The sequence below is a fragment of the Rhinopithecus roxellana genome, chromosome 19 (assembly GCF_007565055.1).
Source record: "Rhinopithecus roxellana isolate Shanxi Qingling chromosome 19, ASM756505v1, whole genome shotgun sequence".
Taxonomy (NCBI): Eukaryota; Metazoa; Chordata; class Mammalia; order Primates; family Cercopithecidae; genus Rhinopithecus; species Rhinopithecus roxellana.
The window spans coordinates 4,582,049-4,592,435 of NC_044567.1; the positions used below are offsets into that span (position 1 = coordinate 4,582,049).

Here is a 10,387-nt window from a genome sequence, read left to right on the forward strand (position 1 = left end):
TGTTTTTTTTTTTTTTTTTTTTTTTTTGTATTTTAGTACAGATGGGATTTCACCATGTTGTGCAGGTTGCTCTCGAACCCCTGAGCTCAGGTAGTCTCTTACCTTGGGCTCCTAAAGTGATGGGATTATAGGCGTGAGCCACTGCACCTAGCCCTCTGCTTCTTTTTCTCATATTTCTTGAGTTTTGCAAGGGATGGGATTCTGCAAAAGTGTTGGGGGGAAGAAACCCAACATAAGTGCTTTCTGTATCAACCATTAGTGGTGGGTCCCCTACCCGCTTCCCATCCTCACAAGCTAAATTGGAGGATTGGGGAGTCAGAATTCCTGTCACTTGTTCTTGTTGCTGATTGGGGAAATTTTTTTACTTCGCCCCTTTGGTATCATTAGCTCAGGAAAAAGTTACATTTGTTTCTTCTATATTTGCCTATAGGAAGAGGAATATTTGTCTCTTCTGTTGACTTGAGGAATGACACATTAGTCAAAGGAAGAATAATTTGATATAACTATATGCATTTAGTTATCCAGCTTGTACCTTGTATGATAGGGGTATAATAGTTGGAAATTTTGAAAAAGGATGTAGTCCTGCCATATGAGGGACAGGTGCATCAGACCTTCTCTTTTTTTTTTCTTTTTTTGAGATGGAGTCTTGCTCTGTCGCCCAGGCTGGAATGTAATGGCGCAATCTTGGCTCACTACAAGCTTCGCCTCCTGGGTTCACGCCATTCTCCTGCCTCAGCCTCCCAAGTAGCTGGGACTATAGGCACCCGCCACCACGCCCAGCTAATTTTTTTGTATTTTTAGTAGAGACTGGGTTTCACCGTGTTAGCCAGGATAGTCTCGATCTCCTGACCTCATGATCCACCCGCCTCAGCCTCCCAGAGTGCTGGGATTACAGGTGTGAGCCACCGTGCCCGACCAATACCTTCTCTCTTTTATAGCGGATGTGATGCTGGTACAACCCAGAGTAGAATTTATTCTGTCTTTCATTGACCACATTGCTGGAGATGAGGATCATACAGATGGAGTGGTAGCTTGTGCTGCTGGACTAATAGGGTAAGTTACACCCTGCTTCTAAGAACTTCTCATGGAAAATGAGAAACATGGAGTAAGGAGTTTTGAGAGTATCGCAGATGGCAACAATTCACTTCTTTGGCATAGAGATTTCTTTGTAGAACCCTTCATGTCCTGTTTTGAGTGTTCACATGATAGTTTATTCCAGACCCTCAAGGTCTCTGTATTACACCCCAATAAACTCTGATGTTGGTCAACAAATTGCTTCTGTTTAGTGAACTCTACTGAGGGTTTTATTTATCTTTGAATTATGCAAAGAAACCCATAGCACTGGTTTGGAAGGCTCAAAACATGATATTGGTATGGGGCCAGGAGCTCATTCTCAGCTGTGTTTGTTTTGCACAGGGACTTATGTACAGCATTTGGGAAGGATGTACTGAAATTAGTAGAAGCTAGGCCAATGATCCATGAATTGTTAACTGAAGGGCGGAGATCGAAGACTAACAAAGCAAAAACCCTTGCTACATGGGCAACAAAAGAACTGAGGAAACTGAAGAACCAAGCTTGGTAAGATCTTGTCTCCACTGTCCTCTTCTACTTCCTGGAGGAGGGAAGTATATTTTCTTCAGGCCATTCTGGCAAGCACTGCCTTCTGGCATTTTTTTTGTTTGTACTGTTTCCCATGTAGGTGCTTCTGAGTCAGGCATCCTCAGTTTTTCCTTGAGCCAAATGTTTGACTACTCATAGTGATGGAGAGCAGAACTTTCATAACTGGAATTCACTGAAATTCCCAGAGTATTTTGGGTCCTAATAAAATCATCAGTAATGTCATTTCCCCCTAATTCTCTTCTGTTTTCTATTCCTTTCCATTCTATTCTTTCTTTACAGCAGTGCTTTTAGACGTTTTCTAGCTCTACAGAAGATTTCCAAAGTCAAAGTTGTCTGGCTCCTACTTTGTTTTTGTGTGTGTGTGTTATTTCTTTTTGAGACAGAGTCTCACTGTCGTCCAGGCTGGAGTGCAATGGCACAATCTTGGTTCACTGTATCCACTGCCTCCTGAGTTTGAGCAATTCTCCTGTCTCAGCCTCCTGAATAGCTGGGATTACAGTCACATGCCACTACACCTGACTAATTTTCTTTTTTCTTTTTCTTTTTTTTTTTTTGAGACAGTCTCACTCTATCGCCCAGGCTGGAGTGCAGGGGCGTGATCTCAGCTCACTACAACCTCTGCCCTCCTGGGTTCAAATGATTCTCTTCCCTCAGTCTCCCAAGTAGCTGGGACTACAAGTGCAAGCCACCACACCCAGCTAATTTTTTTTTTTTTTTTTTTTTTTCCTGAGACAGAGTCTCGCTCTGTTGCCCAGGCTGGAGTACAGTGGCACGATCTCAGCTTATTGCAATCTCTGCCTCCTGGGTTCAAGCAATTCTCTGCCTCAGCCTCCTGAGTAGCTGGGATTACAGGTGCCCCACCACCACCACGCCCGGCTAAGTTTTTTGTATTTTTAGTAGAAATGGGTTTCACCATCTTGGCCAGGCTGGTCTTGACCTCCTGACCTCGTTATCCACCTTCCTTGGCCTCCCAAAGTGTTGGGATTACAGGCGTGAGCCACCAAGCCTGGCCCAGTTTTTGTATTTTTAGTAAATATGGGGTTTCATCACGTTGGCCAGGCTGGTCTTGAACTCCTGACTTTAGTTGATCCACCCCTCAGCCTCCCAAATTGCTGGAGTTACAGGCTTTTTTTTTTTTTTTTTTTTTTTTTTTGTATTTTTAGTAGAGACAAGTTTTCACCATGTTGGCCAGGCTGGTCCTGATCTCACATGATCCACCTTTCTCGGCCTCCCAGGTGTGCACCACCACGCCAGGCCTTGGCTCCTACTTTGAAATGCAATTTTGTTTGGAGACAGAGTCTCCTCTGTCACCCAGGCTGGAGTGCAGTGGTACAATCATACCTCATAGAAGCCGCCAGCTCCTGGGCTTAAGTGGTCCTCCTGTCTCAGCCTCCCAAGTGGTTGGGACTGCAGGCAAGAGCCTCCATGACTGACAAGGTCTCCAGTTGCCCAGGCTGGTTTTGAACTCCTGGCCTCAAGCAGTTCTCCCTCCTTGGCCTCCCAAAGTGCTGAGATTATAGGCTTGAGCCACTGCACCCAGACTGAAATATAGTTTTAATTTCTTTCCCTCTTAGTTACCTTACCCCACAGATCTCAGTAAAATTGGCTCTTTGAGTTTCCCTCCAATCCTCTGATGTAGGTGTTAATAAGAGCAGGTGGATGGCACATAGGACAAGAAGAGTGTCATTCCTTGAAAAGTTGACAAATTCCATTCAGGCCTAGGAGCATGTAATTGTAGGAGTCAGCATTATTGGCTCTGTTGGGTATATGTGATCTCAAAGATTGACCTTTTTTTCCATCTGTTTTCAGATCTGTTACCATTGGGATGATAACCTGAGGACCCCCACTGGAAATCTCCAATCTTTTGAAAAACCTGGAAGTGAGGAGTGTGCACGGATGCTGAATGTTTGGGAATGAGAGGATGAGTGAGTGAGGCTTGAAAACACACCACATTGAAAATCCTGCCACAGCAGCAGCCGCAGCCGCCAACAGCAGCGCTGTTAGTGAGCTAAGTAAGCACTGACTTCGTAGAAAACCATAACATCGGCCATCTTGGAAAAGAGAAAAACAATGGAGTTCCTTATTAAAAAAGAAAGAAAGCTGTCTCTTCCCAGGAGAGGCTAGAAGTAGCTTTTCTGTCTTTTGGCTAGTGCCGAATGGAATGCCTGGTTTGGGGGAGGAGGAGGGACTGGGTTCAGCTGTGGTGCTTTGTTGTAAAAGGCAGCCTGGCCTTTGCTACTGAGGAGAAAGATGGAGTCTGGGTCTCAAGCCCACCTTCGCTGTACCTTTGCCACATGGTACTCTATGCTTGCCGACTAGAAGGAGGGTGAGGGATTTTTTACAGTCTGAGAATGAGTGTGTGTGAGTGAGGCGGTATCCACATTCTCAACTTCAAGTCATTGCAGTTTCTTTTTCCCAGAAAACAAGGGGTTAGATGTTGCATTTCATAAAACTAACCGAAGTTCTGTCTACTGATGCAGCACAAGAGATGTAAAAAAAAAAAACAAAAACACAAAAAAAAAACAAAAAAAAAAACAGGAAAGACGCTCTTTAGGTTTTGTTTTGTTTTTTCGTTTTTTTGTTTTTTTTTTTTTTTATTCTAGGGAAAACACTGACGAATGGTCAGAGCTCCTATCCTGATCTTTTCATCAAGGCGCCTTTCCTAATAATATGGTTCAACTGTGAATGTAGAAGTGGGGGGGAGGGGGGAGAAAAAGAAAACTCTGGCGTTAGAGGATATAGAAAAATATAAGTACAATTGTTACAAATAACGCAGATTTCAAAAACAAAAAAAGTCACAACCCAAACAAACCAAAATTTAAATGATCAGAATTGGCAGCACAAAGAAAACGCCCTCTCCTGACTTGTATTGTGGCAGTCTGAACGCCCCCAGAAAATTGTGCCAAAGAGTTTAGAAAAATAAATATACAATAAAAGTAAACACACACGTACACACAGAACAGCAAACTTCAGGTAACTATTTTGGATTGCAAACAGGATAAATTAAATGTTCAAACAATCTGATAAAATAACCATTTGGAAACTGCTTGGCCTTCTGTTCTTTTATTTGATTGACTACAATGCGGTATTGGTCTCTTGCTGCACTTCAAAACCAACAAAACAAAAAAAAAAGTGTGTATGTGAATACACAAACACACTAACTAGAACTCTTGTGATGAAAATGGCACTTGAAAAAGGTTATATTTTTCCACTGAAGTTGAAGGTTAATAAAATGGTGTCAAACGTCCCCTGGTCACACACTTTAATATTTTTTTAGAAGTGTGATGTATGATTACCATAAATCAGACTTAATTATTTTCCCTTTTACAAGGGAACAGGGCATCCTGAATTTTAGAGTCTTTCAGCAATAAGAAGGGATGTTGGTGAGCTTTGATCCTCTTTTGGTTTTGCAGTTGTTAGGAGTTTTTGCTGGCATTTTGAATATGCTGCTTTCAGAAAAACCAAGGAAGTTTTAAAATTGCTTCCTGGTCCTTAGAGGACTAAAAACAAGACCCTCATTCCCACTTTCATTTCCACTCTAGCAAAAAGTATGGTCTTGTGTTTTTCTCCAACTCCTCATTTATATCCTCCCTTCCATGTCCAAGCCTTCCATTCATAAGTGGGATTGGCTCAGTTTTGCCCATCCATATGGCAGCATCTCTAATAGCTCTTGTACAGGGTATCAGATATTGTGCCTTTTGGTGCCAGGTTCAAAGTCAAGTGCCGATCTATGAACCAGTGTACAAAAAAAAAAAAAAAAATCCAGGTATTTGAAGGAGAGACGCTCCATTGTGAATAAAGAGCTCATACCAGCTCCTAAGCCCTATTAAGAAGAGGCCTGGTCCTCTAATGCCTTGTTTCCATTTCAGTTGTTCTTTGAGAAACAGAATGATGTACTAACCATTCCTGATTATTAGATAGGCTTGGGGCAGGGCTTAGGGAGGGGGCAGAAATATTGGGGATAGAAAAAAAATCTGATCATTCCTCAGTGCTACCCATTTCTGTCCTGTGTGGGCTGCTTAGCTAGACAGCAGGAGAATAAAGTACACCGAGAACCATAATGAAAAAACCTTCCGTGTGTTTTGTCATGTTTTGTTCCAGGGAAGCAGTTGATGAGTGCTGTTACTAATGCTTTCTCCCAGATCCATTCAGTGGTGGAGAGGAGGAAAATGGGCTGTTTGGACGTGGTCTTGGTGCCTTGCAGTTACTCTGCACTGGTTATGCATTTAATCCTCTTTTCTAGTTAACCTTTTGCTAGTGGATTTTCCATAGTCTGGGTATTTGTTCTTAAATCAGTTATACCACCTAAGGCAACTGGATGCAAAATGCATTCTGTCCACTCACTGTCTGGGCCTTCCCCACCCTAGTCTTGGCACATTCCTTCAAGAATGTAGTTACCGTCTGCTTGGGAAGATGCCAGTGCAAATGTGAAGAAAATGGGCATCAGACTAGGCTTTGGTTTACCACAAGTGGCAGCTGCCTATATCAATTACATTTATTAATTTTGCTTTTCATTTTTCCCAGTTCTTCCCAGCCCCCCTCTGTTGAAACGTTGGACTTCTTGCTGTCAGAGGCAACTGTAATATTGCCTTAGGGACTTGTGGAGAAATGGGAATTGCTCAGCGTAGTGTTTTAACTTTCAGAACCAAGCAATCTATTTACTCTTACTATTTAAGAAGTGTGTTAGTCCGACTTTAAGAAAAATCCAAACTCCATCAGCTTTTGATAGCATCTTTGTTTTTGAAACAACTTCAATCTGTAATTGGCATTCAGAATGCCCTTGGCATGCCAGTCTGTGATGGCATTTAAGACCTGTAAAACACTTGAGCCCAACTAGATTAACCAAAACCGATAACCACCACCTTTATCTTCTAAATAAAGTCCGCTTTATTTTTATTTTCAACATCTTGCTGCTTTTTTTTTTTTGTCCCAAATGGTATCACCTCCATGGAGGTGAAATGGTTTGAAAGAAGTCGGAATGTGTGGTGAGAGGTGTTTGTGTGGGGGGGGGGTGGGGGGTGGGGGGAAGGAGGGACACACATCTTGAAATGGACTCTACATAGTGTAATGTGATATAGATAAAACTGTGTCCTACAAATAAGGAAAAAGTATGCATGGAGGAGGTTTTGTGTTTGGAGAGTTTGAAGCAGGAGCAGAGATTGTCCTCTGTTTTGTGCCTGTTTCTCAAGGTAATGATGTGTCATCTAATGGATCATCTAAAAGTTGGCCTTTCACTTAGTTTTCATCACGTATTTCATTTCTACTTGCATTGCCTTCCCCCCGCCCCCCACCAAGAAACGTGGAAAGAACACTAATTTGAGATTTAGGGGACTGGGCCCTTTCCTTAACCCTGCTGCTTATTAGCGTAGTGGTGCCTGCAGGCTAGTTCATGGAAATAACCCTTTCTTAGTTAAGCAAAATGAGGGCTGTAGATTCCATGTGGCCTTTCTCCTTTTCTGATTGTACACCTGTTAGTAAACTTGATCATGCATATCCCATGTGTTTATAAATTATATACTTGGACTACTATAACAACATACTGTGTAATCATAAGACACAAAAATAGAAAGTAAAAAGCAATTATATGATAAATAGAAGTTCTAGTATTTCTAAATCCAATTTGGAGGTTACTGAGTTATAGAGAGTAACTTCTAATTCTTACCAGACTGCATTAAGTCCTGAACAGCAATGATTCACTGAGAACATTTCTCCACTGAAGGTGAGATTTGAGAAAAGAATGCAATTAGTTCATCAAATGGCAGAGAAGGAGCAACTGCTCCCACAAGAAACCCCATTACCATATACCTGGTCCCAAAACAAACATTCAGAAACATACAGTGCAAGCCTGCAGTTCCACCTGGCCTCCAAGGTCCCAGCTTGGCCCACCTAAAGTGAAAAATGGTAAACACTGAGGTTTTATGTTTTAATTTGTACAACAACCTTAGTATTCCTGTTTTACTGATCATGAAAGAAGGGCAGAAAGATTGACTCATCAGACCAAGGTCACTTAGAGCCAGAATTCAGAGCCAGGTCTGTCAAATCAAGGCTTTACACATTGGCCCTGGACAGATGCTGTGAGCCTCTTAGCGATAAAAAACAAAGGTCCATATTGCACATACTTAGGATATGCCATCCATTCCCTTCCCAACGCTACCTAAAAATATATTTTAATTTCGTTATTTGTTGCCAGTTTCTCCCACTATAACATAAGTTACCTAATGCAGTGACCTTGGCTGTCTTTTAGTATGTTCAGCTGAGAGAGCGCCTGACATATAGTAGACTTTTGACAAATATTTGTTGAACTAATGACATAGTAGAGTTCACAGAGTTCCTGTGATGGCATCACTTAGCCTTTGAAGGGCAGAGCATCCAGAAACCTCGGAATGGCAGGGCCACAGAAGACTTCTAGGTCTTATCTGTTGGATGACTTCAGGCTGACTTCTCAACCTTGAATTAACTGATGGAATGGGAACAGGATTAGTGAATAGTTAGTCATTATTTACATGATGTTCTTTTTAGGTACTTACAAGATGCTAGGCCTATAATAAGTATCTTTCATAGAGTAATAAACTTTATCAACACTGTATGGAAGGCACCATTTTAGTCCCATTTTACAGGAGGAAATGGGAACAGGCTAAGAACCTTGCCCAAAGTCATGCAGGCTAGCAAGCAGTGCTGACCTTCCAGATTTATACCTCTAGCCTACGTTGTGTGCCAGTGTTGTAAATGAGCTTACAGTTATTAATCAGAGAAAACCCTGGTTGAAGAGATTTTGGAATTCAATAGCAAAGCCATTTTGTCTTAACTCTACAATAAGTTCCATTATTAACCTTTGGCAACTGCCAGACTTAATTGAGTGTATATGAGTGTGAGATCAGCTTCTCTCCTAATTGGGGTTTGAATATGTGTGTGATCAGCTTCCCTCCTGATTGGAGTTTGAACCAAACCATCTCCCTGCACTTCTGCTCCGTTTTCTCTAAGCTGGAAGCTTTTGGGAACCAGGGCTGGGGGAGGGGTGGTTGTTGGTGCTCTGTGGCCAAAAAGGCCACTAGGCTGCTGAGTAAGCTCCACATCTGAATTACCCCAGCTCCGTCATCTGATCCCATGCACAGCACAGGCAGGAGGCCTCCAAAGCCTGAGCTGTTCCCTCTCCCAGGTGCTCCTTGGCCACAGGTTACCAAGCTGAGCTGTCCTCAGTGTGAAATGTACCTTTTTGTCTGAAAGGAAAGTACATCTCAGCTTTGGCATATAGCATTAGCTCTGGATACAGAGGGGCAGCCTGTCACCATTTCCAAAGGAAAGAGTTCACAAATGGCTCTGTGTGAATAAGCTCTTCATAGCAATGAGCAATGCCTGCTATGTTCTGGGCATTGCCCTTCAAAATATTTCAGTCTTGAGTATGACCTTGGGCAAATTCTCCACCTCTTCTGATTCTCGATTTCCTCCTGTAAAACAGGGATCCCGATGAAAGATAATACATATAAAGTTTTTAGCACAGGACCTTGAACTCACATTGATTAACCAGTCAACTACTACTGGCCAGGCACCGTGTATGCTTGTAATCTCAGCACTTTGGGAGGCCAAGGTTGGAGGATCGCTTGAGCCTAGGAGTTGGAGATCAACCTGGACAACATAGGGAGACTTTGTCTCTACAAATAATAAAAAACATTAGGCCGGGTGTGGTGGCTCACACCTGTAATCCCAGCACTTTGGGAGGCCGAGGCGGGTGGATCACCTGAGATCAGGAGTTTGAGACCAGCCTGGTCAACATGGTGAAACCCTGCCTCTACTAATAATACAAAAATTAGCTGGACATGGTGGTGTATGCCTGTAGTCCCAGCTACTCAGGAGGCTGAGGCAGAAAAATCACTTGAACCCGAGAGGCGGAGGTTGCAGTGAGTCAGGATTGTGCCACTGCACTCCAGCCTGGGCAACAAAGTGAGACTCTGTCTCAAAGAAAAAGGTCCGGCACGGTGACTCACACCTGTAATCCCAGCGCTTTGGGAGGCCAAGGCAGGTGGATCACCTGAGGTCAGGAGTTTGAGACAGGCCTGACCAACATGGTGAAACCCCTCTCTACTAAACATACAAAATTAGCCGGGCGTGATGGCGCGTGCCTATAATCCCAGCTACTCAGCAGGCCAAGGCAGGAGAATCACTTGAACCTGGGAGGTGGAGGTTGTGGTGAGCTGAGGTCGCACCATTGTACTCCAGCCTGGGCGACGAGAGCGAAACTCTGTCTCAAAACAAAAGTGAAAACAAACACATTACCCAGGTGTGGTGGGAGGATGAGGCAGGAGGATCACTTGGGCCCAAGTGATCAAGTCTGCAGTGAGATGTGATTGCGCTACTGCACTTACCAAACAACTGTTTTCGTGCCAGGAGACATTGGGGATATAGCAGTGAACTAAGCAAACAAAATCTTCCTGTGGAGCTCACATTCTGATGGATAAGAAATAGTCAATATTCAATAATTCAATGTAACTTTTAAAAAATTGTTTGGGAGATAGCAGAAAAGAACATGGCTGTGGATAAAAATGAAGTAATATGGAATTATTAAAAAAAAAATCTGGGCGTGGTGGCTCACGCCTGTAATCCAAGCACTTTGGGAGGCCGAGATGGGCAGATCACCTGAGGTTGGGAGTTCGAGACCAGCCTGACCAACATGGAGAAACCCCGTCTCTACAAAAAATACAAAATTAGCCAGGCGTGGTGGCACATGCCTGTAATCCCAGCTACTCGGGAGGCTGAGGCAAGAGAGTCGCTT

The 10,387-nt window shown here is 43.1% G+C and overlaps 1 protein-coding gene across 1 annotated transcript in view; it reads left to right on the plus strand.

Moving 5' to 3' along the window:
- KPNB1 (karyopherin subunit beta 1) overlaps positions 1-6,521 on the plus strand; it is a 38,651-nt gene extending 32,130 nt beyond the window's left edge. The window contains exons 20-22 of the mRNA XM_030923089.1: positions 939-1,053; positions 1,417-1,578; positions 3,430-6,521. Of these exons, the coding sequence (XP_030778949.1) occupies positions 939-1,053; positions 1,417-1,578; position 3,430 (278 nt within the window). The 3' untranslated portion in view covers positions 3,431-6,521. The remainder of the gene's footprint in view (positions 1-938; positions 1,054-1,416; positions 1,579-3,429) is intronic.
- Positions 6,522-10,387: the final 3,866 nt, after the last annotated feature.